Genomic DNA, 20179 nt, shown 5'->3' on the forward strand with positions numbered 1-20179 from the left:
AGCTATGTCACTGGGCAAGTTCCTTTGTGCCTGTTTCCTCATCTGTAAAATGGGCATAATAACAGCCTGACCTCATTGTAGTGAGGACTCAATGAGTTCTTGCACAGTGCCTCTTTCCCTAAACAGTCTCTCTGTGTTATCCATCTCAGGGATACCACTACCACCCACTGAAACACCAAAGCAAGAAATCTCAGACATTGTTCTTAATTCTCTTCCTGCACACCCAGACAGTCACCATATTTGGATTAGTCTTCCTTCTAACCTGATTTTGCAACCCCAGATTCTTCCATCCACCCCCCACCTTCCCAGCTCATTAACTCTCACCTGCCCCTGCTTTGTCTCTGGCCTTGAGTTCATTGTACAATTTAACTCTGTGGACAGCCCTAAACCCTTTCAATGTGCCAGGCACTGTTTCCAGGGCAATGGTAAAGTAAGGACAAATGAGACAGAGCCCTAGTCCTCAAAAAGTGCAAAAGAGGGCTGGCAGGTTAGCTCACTTGATTAGAGTGAGATCAAGATCAAGAGTTCAGATTCCCTTATAGGCCAGCCAAAAAAAAGAAAAATGCAAAAGAATCCTGTGGTAAATGGAAAGGCCCCACATTCACCATGCTGTGTGGGTAGGTCATTTCCCCTCTCTGGGACAGAGTTTCCCCAATCTGTAAAGAGAATTTGGGATCAAATGATCTCTTAAGCTCCCTTCAGCAAAAATATTCTAAGATTCTTTCCCACTGGGATTGTTAGTTCCTCCATGGCAGAAACCTTTCCTGATTCATCTTTGGTTTTTTTTTTTTTTATTGCAGCTGGCCCGTATGGGGATCTGGTGTTACGCCACACTCTACCCAAACTGAGCTAACCAGTGAGCCCCTCCTGATTCATCTTTGATCCTTAGCATGTAGTGAGGACCTTTGTACATTGTAGGGGTTTGGTGCTTGCTTGCTGAATGAGTGAATAAATGAACAAGTGATATCACTCCCCTGCTCAAAATCATTTAATGGCTTCCCTTTGCCAACAGGAGAAGGCCTGACCTAGAAGACATTCAGGGCCCTTTACTGCTTCTAATCCCAACCCACCTCTATGAGCTGAATATCCCGGGAACTGCCACCTCCCAGAGCTGAAACTGATTGCTTGGGAGCATTTGAAGTGTTCCATCCATTTGACAAACATTCATTGAGCACCTGTTACATGCCAGGTCCAGTGCTGGTGCTGGGAACTCAATGGTGAACAAAACCAATGGGTCCCTGCCCTCCTAGGGCTGATGTATCAGGAGAAGACAGAGATGGACACACAGTGCAATCGGCATTATGGGAGTGGTAGGGGGAGGGGACAGGGGGCCTGTGGGAACCAGAGGAGGCCCCTAACCCAGCCCTGGGATTAGGGAGGAGTTCCCAGAGAAAGTCACATTGAAGCCCAAGTCCAAAGGAATGTAAGAGGAGGTGGTGGGGAGGAAGAGGGCACATGCAAGGCCAGAGGCATTCCCTGCTCCTGCAATCTCAACAGGCAGGTGGTCCATCACCTTTTCCTGGCATAGCCCCAGAGACTAGGAGCTCCTTCTGGGTAAGTCTGCCCATTCTGTGGATGCCCAGCTCTCACTTTTATAAAGTCCTGCTTCCTGACCCCAGCCTACCCCACTCAACCCCTCAGTCAGTAAAAATATAGTGTAACATATTGTATTCATTCAGAGAGTATTTATTGAACGTCCATTTTGCACCTGCCAGGTGCTTTACTTGCGTTACCTAATTGATTCCTCACAGGGATTATTAATTATCCCCCTTCTTCAGACGAAAAAACTGAGACTCAGAATGGGTGTGTGGCTTGCCCAAGGGCCCCTAAGTGTCAGGTCTCAACCCCAGGTTTTTGTGCCTTCAGGTTTCCTGCCCCTATTCACTGACCCTCACTCCTCCCTTGGACTAGTCTCATCCAAGTGCCTTCCCCTTGGATCTACACAGAACAGGGGCTTGGGCCCCATCCCGTCTCCTCCAGTAGGCTGGCCAGCCCGGGCATAGGCCTCCATCCTCTCTGAAGCTCATAGGGAGACAATGGCAGGGTCGGTGGGGAGGCAGGGCGCTGGTGCCCCCCTGCCTGCTGCCCTTTGTCTTCCTGCCTGCTCCCCTCACTTGCCCCGGGAGGCTGGGAGGCACCTCTTGCAGGCTTCCTCCTCCCATTCTTGTGCTAATTGGGTGTCAAGCTGAGATCAGTGAGAAAGAAATCCGCCCTGGCTTGGGTTAAACTGCTGCCGAAGATGAGGGCTGAGCCCAGAATATCATTAGGCCAAGAGGAAGCAGTGCCCCCTCCTCTGGAGGAGGGACTGGCCACGCATTCAGGTCCCTTTGAAAGTCACACATTTCTCCCCTCCCCTGCCGCCGCAGTCTCAATGGGCCCCTCAGAGGTATTTAACCTTCTTCGCAGGAATTGAAAGTGATATACCACGCCCTGGCCCGGGCAGCCACATGCCTGTCCCAAGGGCAGCTGGACCTCCAGGGATGCTTGAGGCTGGCCCCTTCCAGCCTCCCTGGTTGGAGTGGGCAGATTGCAGATGGGAATGCTGAGGCTCGAGGAAGAGGACTTTCCTTCCAGCTGTGCCACTCACAGGCTCTGCAGTCTTTGGAGACCACAGATAAAAATTATGGGGATATGGGCCGAGCCCGTGGCGCACTTGGTAGAGTGCGGTGCTGGGAGCGCTGTGACGCTCCCGCCGCGGGTTCGGATCCTATATAGAACTGGCCGGTGCACTCACTGGCTGAGTGCCGGTCATGAAAAGGACAAAAAAAAAAAAAAATTATGGGGATAAAATGGGGATAAAAAATATATCTGCTTTGAATTAGGAGGATTTAATGAGATCATGCACATACAGTGCTTTGCACACGGCCTGGCACAGAGGAAATGCCAATACATGGTGGCCATTAGCAAGAGTCTAAGGAAGCAGGTTTGACCTGATACTAGGACCTCCATGGGGAGCTCCCAGTCTCTGGAGGTGTGCATGTACAGGTGCCCTCAAAGGGTTCTCTCACATCTTGCCTCAACTCTAACCCTTCCCCCAACCCTGCAGCCTCACTGCCCTTCTTCACTGCCCCAGTTACTCTGCACCTCCAGGCCTTTATGTTTGGCTGCTCCCTCTGAACACTCTCCTCGAAAGACCTCCCTGACCATGACATGCCCCCACCTCCAGGCACTGGATTAGGTCAGCTAAGCACACAGCCTTTGCTTCTAGACTCACTAGCCCCCTCTCCCACCCTGCAGATGGTGGGATCCCTGAGGGCAGATCTAGGGCCAGGGTCTCTATCTTGCCCACCTTGGCAGCTCGGCCTTCCCTGCAGAGTAGGCCTTTTAGAATCAGTTGGTTAGAGTGCGGTGTTGTAACACCAAGGTCAAGGGTTTGGATATGGCAAAAAAAAAAAATTGCTTTGCTTAAAAGATGTATTTACATGGTGCTCTATAAACTGTGAAACACTACATAAATGTCAGGAAATGCCTTATAAACAGTAGCTATTGTTAATTAACTTCACAAGCATGTATTGAGCACCTACTGTGTGTATGGAGATGACTCACATGGCCATAGTTTGGGGGTGACCTGATGCAGACCTGAGAGCTGCAAGGACCATGGGCCCACCACTCCCTCTCCATCATGGAGGGGCTGTGGGATCCAATGTGGAAGTGGGGAACAGCCTAGTCTGGGGTCTTAACATCTGAATATATCTTTTTTTTTTTTTTTAAAGATGACCGGTAAGGGGATCTTAACCCTTAACTTGGTGTTGTCAGCACCACGCTCTCCCAAGTGGGCCAACCGGCCATCCCTATATAGGGATTCAAACCAGTGGCCCTGGTGTTATCAGCACCACACTCTCCCAAGTGAGCCATGGGCCGGCCCCTCTCCTTTTTAAAAAATTCCTAGACATTAAGCAGATACCAGCACCAGGCTAAGAGGTTTTCATGCATCATCCCACTGCATTTTCACAACTACCCCAAGGTAGGGATTCCCTGACTTCCATTTACAGGAGAGGAAACGGGCTTTCCCTGGCAAATGGCAGAGCTGGGATCTGGATGCAGGCCTGTCTGCCTCCAGAGTTGGAGCTCTTAACCACCAGTTCATACAGCCTTTTGGTGACTGTGTTCAACGTGGAGAAAGGAATGGTCCTTCTCTGGGGGCTCCTTCTTCCCACTGTAGAGAACTTACTACTGTGGGTTAAAGATACAAAGCCGCACTGTCAACCAAGTCCAGGCCCTTGGAAGTACGACCAAAGGCCTGCCATGGGGTCCTCTGAGTTGGGTACATGCTTGGGGGTGAGGTGGGACTCAGAGCCCCTCCTTCCCCCTTCCCTGGGCTGTCTAAGGGCCAGGACTGGATTCTCCAAGCCCTGCATGCCCTCTGCTGACCACATGCAGTCACAGCAGACATGCCCACCACCCCCAGACTCCCCTCAGCATCACTCTACAAGGGCCCCCACTCTAGCTCTGCCCCCCACTTTCCCCCAAGGGAGGAACTAGACTCCTCTGTTTTTCAAAGGTCACTCCCCCAGAAGGCACTCCAGATTTCTCAGCCTGGCCACCTCCACCTGAACAGCGTGGCTCCACAGGCATGCATGGAATGGAAGCTCTTCTGCTTCCTGCTGCCTTGTGCACAGGAGGCAGGGTAGTGCAGCGGAGAGAACTCTGGTTTGGGTTAGCTTTCCAGCCCCTACTTGCTGTGTCTTTGGCCAAGTGACTCAGAATCTCCAAGTTCTGGCTCTTTCTTTGAAAAGCCCATTTATAAAACCCTCCTCACAGACTTGTGGTGAGGATGCAACAGTGGAGAGAAAACCCCGTGGTGTGCACTGCCCCCTACCCTAGGCTGTGTTGGAGCCCCTTCCCGTTGGGCTGTGAGTTCCCAGCCTAGGTGTGACTCCAGCCATGGTGCCTAGGAAACAGCTGGCTCGTCAGCTGCACTGATGACCACAGCTGTTAGGACTGTTCCAGGAAGCTTTCCTAGACTCCACCTGGGCTGGTTAGGCAGCCTTGCTCTGGCTCTTACAGCCCCCCCCCCCCCCCCCCCCCGATCTTTCCAGCCCCTAAATGATTGGGGAAATGCACCACATGCAGAGGGAGCAGCACCACCAAGAGTCTGGAGTCAGGATCCTGCCCTAGGTTAGGGTTTCCCCTTAAAGACTCAGCATCCTCTTCCTACTAATGGCTACCTTTAGCTTCTGAATCCTGTTAAGTGATTATTCCCATTTCACAGGTGAGGAGACTGAGTCACTTGCCCAAGTCCACAAGCTTATAAGTGAAGAGCTGGTTTGGACGTTAAGGCTCACACTGTTAAACACCTTACCAGATTCAGGTAGGAACTGCCCCCATCTGAACCAGCACATTGAAGGCAGGGGCTGGGGCACTTTACACGCCTTATCCCTAAGCCCGAATGAGTGAATGGATGAGATGTGAATGGGCCAGAGGGGCAGGAGGGTTGGTGAGGGTGGGGGCAGGAAGAGGGCTCTGGGATTAGGGTGGGCTCAGGTGGCATGCACATAGGCTAGGAGGAGTAAAGGCAGTTTATTGGCCCCTGGATGTCCCCTCCCTTATCCCTCCTCCTCTCATAGCCAAGCCAGGACTGAGATGGAGGTGACACAGACAAACCCACAAAAAGAGAATGGCCCTGCCTGAGGGACAGCCAGATAGCCACCCAGGAAGAGGAGGATGGGAGAGAGGGGCAAGACAAGGGGGGCTTCCTGATCTCCTGCTGCAAGTGGAGCATCAGGGGCCCTGTTGGGTCTTACTCCTCCTTTCCTGGAGGTGTGGGCAGGTCTGAATGACACTTGGGTAGTTCTGGGACCAACATCATCTTCAGCCATCTGATCCATGGCCACTATTACCCTTGCGCGCTCTGTTGGCTTCCTGAGTCTGGGGACTTCTGCCCTGGTCCCATTTACAAGCTCCCTGCGTTCTGAGGAGAACTTGGTAATCTCTCCACCTCCCCTTGCCCTGATCCAAGACATCACTCTGAGGGTGCCCTGTCGGTCTCAGGCTGGGGCCCAGAAGCCCTGCCTGGCCCGGAAGACATGACTTGGACATGAGGCTTTCACAGAAAGCCTCTGAGGGGGTGGGGGAGGTGGCAGTGAGTCACTTGGCAGTTTTGGAGGGAGGGGTCAGCACCTTGGCATGTAGGTGCCAGGACCTGCTTGCTTTGGTCTTGCATCACCCAGGACCCCTCTGGGGTGGAAACTGGGGCTCTGGATCCAGCATCCGCTGGCCCTCAGAGGGACATGGAGGGCAAATCACAGCTTCTCCTCGCCTGCCTGGATGCGGGTGTAGGCCTCTTGGTCCAGTGGGATGTAGCAGCCCTTCCGGGCGTCCAGGTAGAACAGTGGGTCTTTCACGACAGCCGGGTCAAAGCCCTCCTTCCTCAGTTCTGTCTTCTGGAACTTGTAGGTCCCTGGGAGAGCAGGGAAGAGACTCAGATAGGGCAGGGCAGGTGCCTAAGCTCCCAGGAACCTGAGCACCAGTATGGAGAGTGGGGAAGAGAGGAGGGCAAGAGAGAAAAGAGGAAAAAATGTGGGAGGAGCGGGCATGGCCCTTTACAGTTTACAAAGATCGCTCCATTTATTACATCATGTACTGCTTCTCAGAGTAGCCATGACAAAGTTGGGGGGACTGGGATGGCTGTATTACCCACTCCCATTTTGCAGATGAGGAAACAGACCTGAAGAAGGGAAGCTATTTGCCCAGCATTACACACTGTGTGACAGCAGAGTAGGGACCAGAACTTGTGTCTTCTGACTGTGATAGCTCCCTTTATTTGAGAAGCTACCAGGTACAGGTGTGCTCTCACTTAATGTGCACATCAACCCCATGGGGCAGCTGTTCAGCTGTATTGTCTGGATTCTAAGATGCACATGTTTTCAGATTTTAACATCTCTGAAATAGTTTAATTAGCAGGGTTTTTTTTTTTTTCTTAATAGTATGTAAAGCAAATTATGCATCTTTCTTTTTTTTTTTTTTAAAAAAAAAAGATGACCGGTAAGGGGATCTCAACCCTTGGCTTGGTGTTGTCAGCACCACGCTCAGCCAGTGAGCAAACCGGCCATCCCTATATAGGATCTGAACCCGTGGCCTTGGTGTTATCAGCACCGCACTCTACCGAGTGAGCCATGGGCCGGCCTAAATTATGCATCTTTCAATCAATGGTTTTAGCCCCACTGTACAGAAGAGAAGACTGATACTCAGAGAGGCACATCTGCGAGCCAGTGTCACACGGCTAATAAGTGGTAGAGCTGGGCTTCAAACCTGGGTGTGACACACTGCCAACAAATGGCTACAGATGCCCCTCTACCTGCATGCACATGCCTCTGCACTGTGGCCTTGCCGCTTCTCCCGGCAAGAGCCAGAGTCTTTCTCAACCCCCATTTGAATCTGGACTGGCCTGATGACTTGCTTTGACCAAGAGAATACGGCAGAAGCAGTGCTGCATGTGTTCTAAATGAGTCTAGGCCTCAAGGGACCTTGCAGCTTCCAACCCTGCCCTCTTGAGGGTACCTTGAGACTAGTGGCCTCCTGGAGCACAGGTGAACCATCTCAGGTGAGGTCCCTACACCAGTGCAGTGCAATAGGGTAGTCTAGTCATTGACTGTATGTGGCTATTTAAATTTAAATGAATTAAAGTTAAACAAAATGTAAATTTCACACTAGCCACATTTAAGTGCTCAATATGGAGGGGTAGTAGTTAACTGTGTTGCACAGCAGAGATATCAAACATTCCCATCATCACAGGAAGTCCTGTTCGCCGGTGCTGCAGAAACAACCAGTGAGGGCCAGATGTGTGAGTGGCGCCATCTTAGACCCTCGGGCCCCAGTGGAGTCACAAAGTGATGGCAGCTCTTTGAGGGACCCCAGGCAAGGCCGAAAGAAGAACCACTCAGCTGAACTTACCCCGAAATTTCTGACCCACAGAACTGTGAGCAAATAGATGAGCAAATGTGAGGCATTTGGGCAAGTAAGTTTGGGATGGTTTGTTCTGCAGCAAAGCCCATCTGAAACCCAAGGTCTGACAGCCTCCTGTCTCTCCTGGACTGATGCTCAGGGAGCTCGCAGTCTTGGTCACGGGCCTGGAACCAGTGTCCCTGTCCTGTGACCCTCCCCCCTGCCTCAGGTGCTCCCCGAGGTCCAGGTGCCCACTGCGTGGTAGGGGCCACACTGGCCAGGGAAGGCCTGCCATCAAGGCAGGGACTGACATGATGACCACGTGGAGGTGTCTAGGCAGGTGGCCCAAGGGTAAACAGCCAGGGAGGGTGAGCAACAGGGAGAACGTGGAAGGGGCAGCAAGGGCTGAGGGAAGCAGGGGTGGGACTGGGTACAAGCCTCAGTGCTTCCTCCCACCAGAGAACTCTTGGGAGCCATCAGTGGACCGACCAACAGATAGAAGGATGGCACTGCCTGACCATGTGACCATGGGCCCACAGCTCACCTCTCACCTGGACAATGGTGACAGTCCCTCACTTGTCTCCCTGCTTCCCTGGTCTGCCTCCAGTCCTCTCCCATTCTCTACACAGCAGCCAGAGATCTTTGCAGAATATGGATCTGACCAGGTTACTACCCTGCTCAAACACGTCTGTGGCTCCCTACGGCCCCCAGGAGACTCCACACTCCCACCCCAGCCCACAAGGCCCTGGGCTTCTGGCCCCCACTGGCCTCTCTCTTTCACTTCACACCACTGCCTGCCCCTCTAACTTGACTCCAGCTTTGGGGGCCTCCAGCACCCAAGCTCCTTCCTGCTTTAGGGACTTGCTGAAACATCAGCTCCTCAGGCGAGCCTTCCAGTCATCCCGAATGCCCCTTCATTTGCTCTCTGTCCACCCTATCAGTAGCCATTCTTTAGTTTTAGAATTCCTTGTCCTGAAGCTACCTCCCCTATTGCTCTAAAAGCTCCAGGACAGTAAAGGTCCTGTTGGAATTTGCTAGCTATTATCTCTAAAGCCTAGCACAGTGCCTGGTGCTCAGTAAATATCTGCTCCCTCTGAAGGCTAAATCTGCTCGCCTCTACATGGGCAGGTCAGTTCACCAACTACCCGGCAAGGCTGTGGGTGAAGGTCCCCTGACAGCCAGCTGGGTCTCTCCAGAAGGAATCGGGAAGTGGCCCAGGCCTAGAACCTCAAAGTGGGAGCCAGGGAGGAACATACCTGTTTTGTGCAGCTTGGGCAGGAAGCGCAGGAAGATGGGGCGGGCATACAGGGGCAGCTCCTTCTCCAAGACCTGCGCAAAGTGCCCCAGGTCCCAGCTGCGAGTGGGGCTGGCCACAGCAGCCATTCCAGCCCGGCCCTCGGTTCCTGGGGGTGGCAGGGTACATGGTGAAGGCAGGCGGTGCCCTCTGGTGGTGCTTCCCCACACACTCCTCCCACCTCCCCACGTGTACCTGGCACCTCGACGCCATATACTGCCACATCAGCCATGTCCAGCAGACGGCTGAGGGTACCCTCCACCTCAGTGGTAGACACATTCTCGCCCTTCCAGCGGAATGTGTCCCCTGTGCGGTCTCGGAAGTACAGGTAGCCCAGCTCGTCCATCACCAGCACATCGCCTAGGGAGGGGTTGTATGAGGCAGTGATTGGGCCGGCCAGGCTCTCAGCCCAGCAGCTTGGGCCAGGCAGTCCTTGCTGGAGCCCAACAATCTGTTCTACCATAAGGGCTGGGACTGGAGGAGTCCTGGGCAGGTGTTCTCTAAAGGTGGTGAAGGACCCCTCAGCCCTCCCCACCCCCTCCAGAAGGGGCTGTGAAGGGCTGGGGACCCACCAGTGAGGTAGGCCTGGTCCCCCTTCTTGAAGACGTCCTTGGCAATCTTCTTGTTGTTGGCGCCATGGTTGAGGTAGCCGTCAAATCGACGCAGGGGGTCTTGCTGGATGATGCGGCCTACCAGCTGGCCTGGCTCACCTGGGCAACGGGGAAGGCAGTTGGATTTGCCCAAGGTGGCCTCTTCCTCCTGCCCCCTGCCCGCCCCAGTGCACCCTGCATCTTGGTCTACTTGGTTCATACTGCTTGCCACAGAAATGCCCACCAGCCTGGGAGCTCATCTTGGCAGGTCTGATGCACTCAGGCATTTGGTGGCATCTGCTAGCTGAATGGATGAGATAAACACATAGTAAACAGGGGTCAGGCTCCACATGGACAGACTAACAAAGCTGGTGCCACTAAGCCCCTGCTCCATGCCCAGCTCTGCCCAAAGAACTTTACGTTCTTCATCATGCATAATCAAGCGGATGAAGTGTGTGCTGCCATCAGATAAGGGGACTCAGGCACAGAGTGAAGGGGCTGAGCCAGAATCAATCCTAGGTGGCCTGGACTCGGGGTCCCCTCTAATCAACACAAAAATGAATGAATGAATGGATCCACAAAGAAATTAGCAACTTGTAACCCTAAAAGCAGTGCTGACAGATGGCCACTGGTCAGAATAGGGCTCCCATCCACCCACATCTGTCCTCCCTCCTTCCTGGGCTAACCCCTCCCATTCAGGCCCTAAATTCCAGCCCAGGGCAGACCTGGCTGGCAGGGAATGCAGACACCATCAGGCCCCCGGATCAGCTCCATGGTGTCCTCATTGACACGAACCAGCCGGATGGGATACACGAAGGACAGGATACGGCTGTTGAAGCCACAGGCCCCCACCTGCAAAGGCCAAGATTTAGGCTGGGTCTCTCCCACTGTGGGCCAAATACTGGACAATGGAGGCAAGGAGGACTCGAGCACTCAGTCTCATGTTAGAACTCTGCCTTCCCCTCTGCCGCCCAGTGCCTTCCATGATTCATCCCCGCAGTGGCTTCACCCGTCCCCCTGTGTGTTGCACCTGGCTGTCGAAGTTGCCCAGGCTGCAGTTGCACTCAGTGGCCCCGTAGAACTCGGCCACCTGGGGTATGTGGAAGCGGCTGGAAAAGTTGGTCCAGATGGATTGCCGGAGGCCGTTGCCCAGTGCCATGCGCACCTGGTGCTGCTTTTCTGCCTCCCGGGACGGCTGGTTCAGGAGGTAGCGGCACAGCTCGCCAATGTACTGCACAATCTGGGGGTGGATTTGGTGTGATTCCAGGCTCCTGAGGTTGCTCTCACTTTACCACCTCCTGATCTGTCAAAGCCCTTCCCTCCTCAGGGCCTGGCTGTATGGTCCTTTCCCTTTCTGGGCCTCAGTCTCCCCATCTGAACAATGGGAATGTTACCTTAAATGAACCCTTCTGAATGACTGGCCACCTCTGCTGTAAGGCAGATGCTCCAAATCACGGTTGGTGGGAAGGTGACAAGGGGACAGGGACAACTCATTCCCTTCCTGTCTTACTCACTGTGCAGTTGTACTTGATACAGTCATCCCAGAACCGGGAGGCTGAGAACTTCTTCCGTATCACCACCGTCATGCCATGGAGCAGGCACTGTCCGATTCCCACGATGTTTCCTGAAGGCAGAGGGATGGGCCCTGGAGGTCAGGGAGATGGAGACCCTCCACCTCTTGCCAAGACCACCTCCTGCAGGTCCTTCCTGGGTCTCATTCCTGTCCTGTCCCACCTACACTAACTGATCATCTCTCTCCCCTATGCACACATCTTCCATGGCTCCCCAGTGCCTGTGGGATCGAATGCACACTCCTCAGACTGCCCTGGAAGAGTCTGGGGCAGCTCCAAGCCTGTAATGCTGCCATTCAGCCAGGCAGGACTGAGCTACCCTGGCTGGCTTCTGCATCTCACATCTACCTGCCTTGGCTGACCTCCTCCAGGAAGCCTTCCTGGGCCCCCATCACTGGGCTCTTCCCTCGTGCCGCACTCCTGCTCCCTGCCCCTCCACCACACTCACTGCTACACCAGACTCTGAGCACCCTGAGGCCAGAAACTATATGAGGGTACTTCAAAAAGCTCATGGAAAGATTCGTATTATCTTTCAATTCCATTTTTCCACAAACTTTTTTTTTTTTTGTCTTTTTCGTGACCAGCACTCAGCCAGTGAGTGCACCGGCCATTCCCATATAGGATCCGAACCCGCCGTGGGAGCGTCGCTGCGCTCCCAGCGCTGCACTCTCCCGAATGCGCCACGGGCTCGGCCCTTCCACAAACTTTTTGAAGTACCCTCATATTTATGGAAGCTCTATCTTCCCTTAAGCCCCCACAACCAAGCAGCAATGCTGTGCCATCTGTGGGACACAATGAAATATCAGACCAGCCCAGAAACTTGCTGGGCCACTGCTCATGTGTTTCCACAGCAGTGCACTGCCTGACTGAAGGGTGGGGCTCCCGTGGCCCTGGGGGTGCTGGAGGCTGAGGGGTGGACGAAGGTTACCTGCTGAGTGGTAGAGGGGGAGGCAGTCATACACAATGTCGTTGGGCCTCATGCGGAACCCATAGTACACCAGGGCAGCCATGCGGTAATACCTGGTGGGCACAGGGCACAAGGCTCAGCGGGCCCCTGGAAAGGCAGGAGGAGGTTCCCAGTCCCTGCCTTGCCCACCCCCACTCTGGGGCACCTGGCCCTTACCTGCTATGCACCACGATGGCAGCTTTGGGCAGCCCTGTGGTGCCTGACGTGTAGATGTAGAAGAGCTTATCTGAAAAAAACAGACACACGAGTGGCTGTGAGAGGGCAGCACAGGGTGGGCATGGGTCAGATAGACGGGTGCCTGCACATGTGCATCCTTCACACCTGTGTCCGTCACACTTGCTCCAGGAGGCCTACTCTGATGACCTCAGATACTGCCCTGCTCTAACGCCTGTGTCTGCTCCCTCGACAAACATTTCCAGGGCCCTTGCTGTGTTCCAGGCCCTGGGGAGAGAGATATCAATGACTAAGAAGGGAACAGACCTAGCCCTCCTGGAAGTCCCAGCTGAGTGGACCGGTCAGAGGAGGACGCAGGCAATTTCACTGCTGAGCACCAAATGCCAGGGGGAGGGTGGGAGACACAGCACCTCCTGAAGCTGGGCAGCAAGACTTGGCCCAGGCTTGCAGGAGGGGAGGCAGTGCCAGGTGGGCTTCCAGAAGGAGGTGGTGCCTGCCCCAAGATTTAGGGCACAGGGAGCATTAGCTTCAGGAAGTGGGGTATGGAGGTAGCTTCTGCACTGCTGACCATTTATTTATCCCAACCTGTAGCCCTGAATAGGGACTGCCACATTACAGATTCTACACAAGGCTCACTCAGCCCTACGAAGCTGAAGATTCCTGGACATCAGAAACTCCATGGGATGGATGGCTCTGCATGTTTAAAGCAATCATTTCATGCTCTCTGGATGCCAGCTGTATGCCAGCCCTAGGCACCATAAGGGCACCAGGGTGAACCAGCCAGAGTCCCTGCCCTCCAGTAGTTTACAAAAGCACCAGGAGACCAGATATGCACATGAGAGAAGTTAACGATGATGATGATGATAACGACCAGTTACTGAGTCCTTCCTGCCACACCCTAGCTTCAGGACTCGACTCACTGTATTACTTTTCAACCCTTAAAGCCACCCCATAAAGTAGGTTCTGTTACTTTCCCCAATTTTATAGCTGTGGGAACCAAGGCTCAGAGGGCCGGTCAGGTGTCCAAGGTCACACAAGGGAAGCAGTAGAGCCAGGATGTGAACTCAGATCTGGACCAACAGCCCAAGCTCTGAGCCCCCAAGCAATGCAGCAGCCATGTGGTTTCACAAGGAGGGGAGTGAGAGAAGCCCAAGGACCGGGAAGGCTGGCGTGTAGAAGGAGAGAGCTGAGGCGCAGAGAGGCTGCCTGGAGTAGCAGGCAGGGAAGAACCACACCTGGAGACCCAGCAGAGTCCTGCACTGCACAGGTGCCTGATGCATATCCAAAGGGTCTTGCCCCTCACCCAACTCCCCTCTCCAACCCCAGCCAAAATTCTGGTGGAGCAGATTCCTGGAGCCCACACGATCCTGCACATGTTAGGCGTCAACAAAGGCTTGTTCAACGAATCAAAGAATTGGATTTTGAGAACTCCTGTGTGCTCAGTTCTGTGCCTGGCACGTTCACACACATCAGCTCATTGCACTGTCACAGTAACCCCCAAGTGACCTAGGGTTACTGTCCCCGTTTTCCAGATAGAAAAAGAGAGATGATGTGACTGACTTGTTCCAGGCACATGGCAAATTTGCAGAAGAACCCAGGCCCTCTGTCCAAGGCCAGGGCTCTGTCCTCAGCCCATCTTCAAACCCCTCTGTGGGGGTGGGGGACTCACCTGTGAAGCCCTTGTCAGGGTGACTGGGCAAGTGCTTGGGGGCATCTTTCAGCAGAGGGTCCAGGTGCTCTGTGCCAGAGGGCATGGCGCTGGGCTCCCAGGAGCCAGAGCAGAAGAGGCTGAGTGAGGTGTCCAGGCTGGCACGGATCTCACAGACAGCTACGGGGGAGACAAGGCAGGTCAGAAGGCAGGTCAGGGCTGAGCCCGTGGCGCACTCGGTAGCGTGCTGCGCTAGCAGCGCGGCGTCACTCCCGCCGCCGCGGGTTCGGATCCTATATAAGGATGACCGGTGCACTCACTGGCTGAGCGCCGGTCACGGAAAAAAAAAAAAAAAAAAAAAAAAGAAGGCAGGTCAGCAGGCAGGCCAGGAAGCCCCCCATGTTCCCTGGACTCTGCTTGTGCCAAGGCTGGGCATGCTGTCAGCAGAGACTGGCTGGTGGAGGGAGAGAGACAGGTGAAGCACCTGGGGGGCCGGCCCGTGGCTCACTCGGGAGAGTGTGGTGCTGACAACACCAAGGCCGTGGGTTCGGATCCCATATGGGGATGGCCCGTTAGCTCATTGGGTGAGCGTGGTGCTGACAACACCAAATCAAGGGTTAAGATCCCCTTACCAGTCATCTTTTTAAAAAAAAAAAAAAAAAAAAAAGCACCTGGGACTTCACTGCTGATAGGAGCAACAGTTCCCATCAACTGCTGGCTAACTACATAGCAGCTCTACCTGCATTCTCCTGCTCTCATGCCCTAGGAAGTAGGTACCAGTGACAGCCCATTTTACAGATGAGGAAATTGAGGTTCTGCGAATGGGAGGAACTTGCTCACAGCTGCAATATGCTAGAACTGGGATTCAGTGTTAGCCCTATCTCCCCAAGGTCTGAGCTCATACCCACTGTACTACCCTCCTCTGTGCGGGGCCAGTTAGAAGGGAGGCAAGGTCAGAGGCCCTCCATCCCCTTTGGAGAGTGGAAACCTTCTCTCAGGCTCCCCTGTGTACAACACAGACATCCAGACACTCACCTGCCCTGGGCGTGGGGCAGTCCTGGCCCACTCGGCCCCACTTCCTCTGGCTTCCTTTTGATTCGTCCAACCCTCCCCGCTCCCTGCTGCATCCTCCCACCTCCCCTTTCAGTGTCTTTTTTTTTTTTTTCTTTTTTTGTCCTTTTTGTGACCAGTAAGGGGATCGCAACCCTTGGCTTGGTGTCATCCGCACTGTGCTCAGCCAGTGAGCGCACCGGCCATCCTTATGTAGGATCCGAACCTGCACGGCGGGAGCGGGAGCGCCGCTGCGCTCCCAGCGCTGCACGCTCCCAAGTGTGCCACGCGGTCGGCCCCCCTTTCAGCTTCTTAATAACTTTCCTGTCCATTATCCAACAACCACAGCAGTGTGGGGAGGAAGAACAGGGACACTGTGGGCAAATCCCAGTTTTCCCACTTACCAACTCTGTGACCTTGGGTGAGCTCCTCACACCCTTTGAACCCCCCAGGCTCAGCATCCATACAGCTGAGATGACAATCCCTACCTCACCTGGTCTTTGTGAAGGTTAGAGCTGCTCTGGAAGCACCAAGCCCAGCACTGTCAGTGCCCAGTGTAGCAGCAAATAAAACGCAAGCTCTTCGAGGACAGTGGGGAATGAGTCCTTGTTCCCATTATAGAGATGAGGAAAATGAGGCCGAATTAGTCACAAGGATGGTTACCAGTATACCTGAGGAGATGCCCAGCATCAGCCACTTTGCTAGTGCTTCAGGTGAAGTATCATTTAGAATACAGTAGGAGGTAGGTACTACGGATGAGGAAACTAAGGCTCAGAGAACTGGGGCCCTTATTCAGGATCTCCAGCTTACCGGCCATCTGACTCCAGGGCTCATGCCCTTAACCACCGACCCACACAGCTTCCCCCAGGGTTGGAAGGGAGTTGTGGTTGTGGTCTGTGCAAGGTCCAATGGGACTAGTGCCTGTACCCCACACGCTTGGGGCTCACCTGGGGCCATCTCGCTGCCAAAGATAAGGGCCTGTGCCCGAGAGGTGGTGAGGCAATGGCACAGGGCATCCCGCCGGAGGTTGGTGTTGATGAGTGCCGCCTCCACACCCAGCTTGGCCATGCCCAGCCACAGGCCCACGAACTCGTTGCGGTTCTCCATGAAGACGGCAGCCACATCGCCTGAGGCCAGGCCCCGGGCCTGCAGGAAGTTGGCCACGCTGTTCGAGTAGTCATCCAGCTGGCGGAAGGTCCAATGGGTGTCTGTGCCCTCGAAGATCAGGGCTGTCTTGTCGGGGTGGCGCTGTACCGTAGAGGCAAACAAAATGGGCACTGTCCGCTTTTCCTGCAGGTACCGTCGTACCTTCGACTTCACCTTCAGGAGCACCAGGCCGCCGCTGTATGGGAGCAAACAAGGAAGCTGTGACTGCGGCACTGGGAGGGTGGCGTCCTGATCCCCATACCCCGGGTGCTGCCCGACTGGCTGAAGCCTCATGAGCCAGAACTCTTAGCACACCGATTTCCCAGCTCCTCCTGAGTGCTTGGCACTATGACATCTTGGCACTATCTCACTGATGCCTCACAGTAACACTAAGAGACTGTGGGATTATTCCCTCCTGTTATGGAGGAGGAAGCCGAGGCTTTCCAGGTGTCACAGCTTGCCCAGGGCTTCCCTGGTGGAATGTGGCTGAGCTGTGAACACCAGGCCTCTCTGACTCCAGAATTCATCTTCTACTATGCTCTAAGCCTGCTGCTCTGGCAGAGCCTTCCAGGGCTCCAGAGCCCCAGTCAAAGTTCAAACTCCTTATCTGGAGACTCCCACAGCCTGTATGTACCTCCCCCACCACCATCACCACAGCAAATAAAAGATGAGTCTGCTAATGAGTCTAGCCCTTCTCCCTGTGAGCCCAGCGGGGCTCTGTCTTGTTCATCACCTTGTCTACAGAGTAGACATCCAGAAAGTGTTTGTGGAATCACTTGGCAATCCCCTTTCCTGCCCCAGCCTGCCACCTTCTGACCCCTTGAACTCTGTAAGCTCTCCAGTCTCAATACCTTTGCTGGTGCTGCGTGCTGGTGGGACTCCCCTCCTCCCACCACCTTCAAGGGACCTCTCAAGTACAACTGCTTTTCCTCCAGAGGTCTCTCCATTCCCCAAGCCCCAGGTGTGAGGCCATCTCTCCTAGTTCCCTGCTCCTGTAGCTCTCTGCTGCCGCCACCCTTCCTGCAACGCCACTCGATACTTTCTTTTGTCATCAACCCTGACTGGCAAATGCTGAGCTGCCTGTGCTTGGTGTAGGTCACTGTGCTGGACGCCAGGACAGCAGTGAGCAAGACTCTCAGGGTCTCTGCCCACACGACAGCACCAGTTTAGGGATTTACTGTGTGCCCTTATCATCTTCCTGACCAGTCAGAGCTTGGTAGACTGGCTCTGCCCTTTTGCTCTCTGTGGCCCAGAGCTCACCAAGCACAGGCACAGAACAGATAGGAGCAGGAATTTCTGGTATAGGGTGTCCCTATGGAGCATACCTGGCTTTCTCTGGGGAGTCAGTTCTCCCAGGCATCTGACGTGGGGCCCTCTTCTAGAACTCAGTGCCCCTTGTGATGTCTTAGACTCATGCCAACCTGAGGACAAGGCCTTTCCCACTGGGTTCCTCTTCACCCTCTCATAAACTACAGATTGTCCTCAGTCCCTTGCAGATGTCTCCTCAGCACACCTACTGTTCGATGTATGTCCCAGGCTCCCAAACCTGCCCCAGGCCAAGGAGCCTCAAGTTAGAGAAATTCCCTGGGGGAAGACTTTGACCTTTGAAATACCAGGAAGGTACCAGGTACTACTGCCAGGGGAAGGGTATGAAACAGAAGCTGCTTTTTGGGGGTCCAGGTACCCTGTGCTAGTAGAAACCATGGGTCTGGTTTGAGGAGATTTAGATTAGGAGCCCAGCATGGTGTGAGAGACCCCAGGAAGGGCTGGACCAGGTACTCACAAGACATCGCGCCTGATGGTCTTGATGAAGACCCGGATGAAGCGCCAGCCGCCAGAGCCCAAATAGAGGAGCAGCAAGGAGAACCCCACCTGGGTCCAGGGCAGTTTCAGCACCAGCTTGGAGAAGAGCAGCACCCCCACCACAGAGGCCCCAAGTAGCATCGTGGCCTGCGGGCACAGAGTGGTCAGTGGACTTAAACAGTCATGCTCCCTGGCCCTCTCACTCCTGGCTCAGGCAGTCAGCCCACTGTGATCCCAAAGGGTCAACCTGTGGCGAGGCTTTGCCATACTGAGTGGTGTGGCCGACGACAGGGTCCCTTTCCAGGCTTGGATCTGTGGCTGGCTGGAAGACCCAGGCTAGAGACGCAGGACTAAAGATAAGGAGTTCCAGGCATGAGAAGCAGGAGGTTGGTTCTAGCTTTGTCATTCCATCTCTACCCACCACTCTCCAAGTGACGTTGGATAAGTCCCTCTCCCATTTCAGGCCTTAGTCTCCCCCTCTGTGCAACAGGTACAGTGAGACTTGTTTTCAGAGTCCTTTCCAGCCAAAACAGGGCAGTCTACTCCCCTGACATCCAGGGTCCCTACCCAAGATGGCCTAGTGGTGACTACTGACATAAGTGCCTCTGGCTTGACTCCCCAACCAGAGATCCAGGTAGATTCTGTGAATGACCAGGTCAAGTCACAGCAGCCAAAGGGGCAGCTTCCTGGGAAGGGAGCCCTGCTCAGTCCTCTGCCCACAGGCTCAGGCAGAGTCATGCCTCTGCTGGTCGATAGAGGGAGACGGAGCAAATGGGTTAGAGCTGAAGGTGCCTGAGAGGTGACCGCTTAGGGGGTAAAGGTGATTGAGGGAGAACAGCGCCTTGAAGGCACCCCTCCACCCACATACCCGTATATACACACAACAAGCCACTCAGATGAATCTTTCGTGACTGGGGCTTAGGGAGATGGGAACGGCTGACTGTGCCGCAGGGGCTGGGCTGAGATTAGGACTCCTCGGTTCTATTCCTGGCTCCTTGCGGACATACTCAAGGGGACAGCTGGTGGGACTCGAGCTTTCTTTGGGTTTTCTAATTATTGGGAGGAGCTGAAGGTCATGGCTTTGAAGTAGTCTCAGAGCCTGCAAGCCAAGATGAGGACATGGTCTGGACCACGGGGAGCCCTTACAGATCACCTCTCTCTCCTCCTCACGAAAACCAAGAGCTGGGGCCAGGAGGACTGAACCAGCGCCCCCAACCTCAATACCATGGTCTTCCAGGTCCTCAGACCTCTGGTCTCCTAGAGCCCGCCAGAGCAGAGGGTAGGGGCCCGTCCAGGAAGGCTGGGGGATGGGGCGGGGAGAGGAGGGGCTACCCAGTTCCCTCTGGCCCCCGTCCCGGGTTCTGCGTACCGCCCTCGCCCTTGGACAGCCAGGAACAGAGCTTCCGGCAGGGAGACGGAGCGGCAGGGCGCGCCCCCCACCCCAGCCGGCAATGCTATCTTCCTCACACTTGACTCGGCACGTTGCCCCGCCCGGGGACCCACCGAGCAGCCTGTGCTCACCCGGCGTCGGTCCCGCCGCGCGACGCCCCGTCCAGATTCGGCCCGGTTGCGACAGCGGAGTGGGGAGCGCGGCGGGCATCAGCCGTCCCTGGACGCGCAGAGCCGGGTCTCAGCAGCGCTTGGCCGGCTCGGAGCCTTGCACGGCCCGGTCGCCCGGCCAGCCCCGCCCGCCGCCCGGCTCCGCCCGCCCACCGCGCTCCTCCCTGCCTCCCGCAACCCAAACCTGCTGCGCCGGCCCCAGCACGGCCTCCAGCGCCTCCCCGGGTGCCGGCGAGCCACAGAGCCGGCCGCGCAGCGCAGCCCCCCGCACCCGACACCACCCAGCCACAGCCCGCCCTGCGCGCGCGACGGTCTCGGGCGCCGCCGCCGTGCAGCACGCTGGGAGTTGTAGTCCGTGTCGCGCGGCCCCGGAGGAGACTGGTGGGCTCTGCTTGGGCCCTCCCTTCCCCCGGGCGTCCGGACGTGGGGGAGAGCACCCCCATCTGCACCGTCGGCCGAGAATCCGGAGCTCGCGCTTAGGCCGGGAAGAGT

General features: G+C 55.1%; 1 protein-coding gene across 4 annotated transcripts; it reads right to left on the reverse strand.

Moving 5' to 3' along the window:
• Positions 1-5390: 5390 nt before the first annotated feature.
• On the reverse strand, positions 5391-19943 carry SLC27A4 (solute carrier family 27 member 4). Of its 4 annotated transcripts, XM_063082148.1 has the most exons (15): positions 19872-19937; positions 19649-19736; positions 18375-18477; positions 18108-18274; positions 16126-16520; positions 14150-14308; positions 12463-12532; positions 12268-12359; positions 11283-11392; positions 10799-11008; positions 10494-10620; positions 9751-9888; positions 9374-9538; positions 9141-9287; positions 5391-6400 (listed from the first exon to the last, which is right to left on the reverse strand). In XM_063082148.1, exons 4-15 carry the CDS (start codon positions 18266-18268, stop codon positions 6243-6245), a joined length of 1932 nt encoding a protein of 643 aa, XP_062938218.1. In that variant the 5' UTR covers positions 18269-18274; positions 18375-18477; positions 19649-19736; positions 19872-19937; the 3' UTR covers positions 5391-6242. The 4 variants fall into 4 exon arrangements, with proteins under 4 accessions (XP_062938218.1, XP_062938216.1, XP_062938217.1 ...); XM_063082146.1 differs by lacking the exon at positions 18375-18477 and having other exon boundaries at positions 19872-19943; XM_063082147.1 differs by lacking the exon at positions 19872-19937 and having other exon boundaries at positions 19631-19849.
• Positions 19944-20179: the final 236 nt, after the last annotated feature.

The sequence above is a fragment of the Cynocephalus volans genome, chromosome 17 (assembly GCF_027409185.1).
Source record: "Cynocephalus volans isolate mCynVol1 chromosome 17, mCynVol1.pri, whole genome shotgun sequence".
Taxonomy (NCBI): domain Eukaryota; kingdom Metazoa; phylum Chordata; class Mammalia; order Dermoptera; family Cynocephalidae; genus Cynocephalus; species Cynocephalus volans.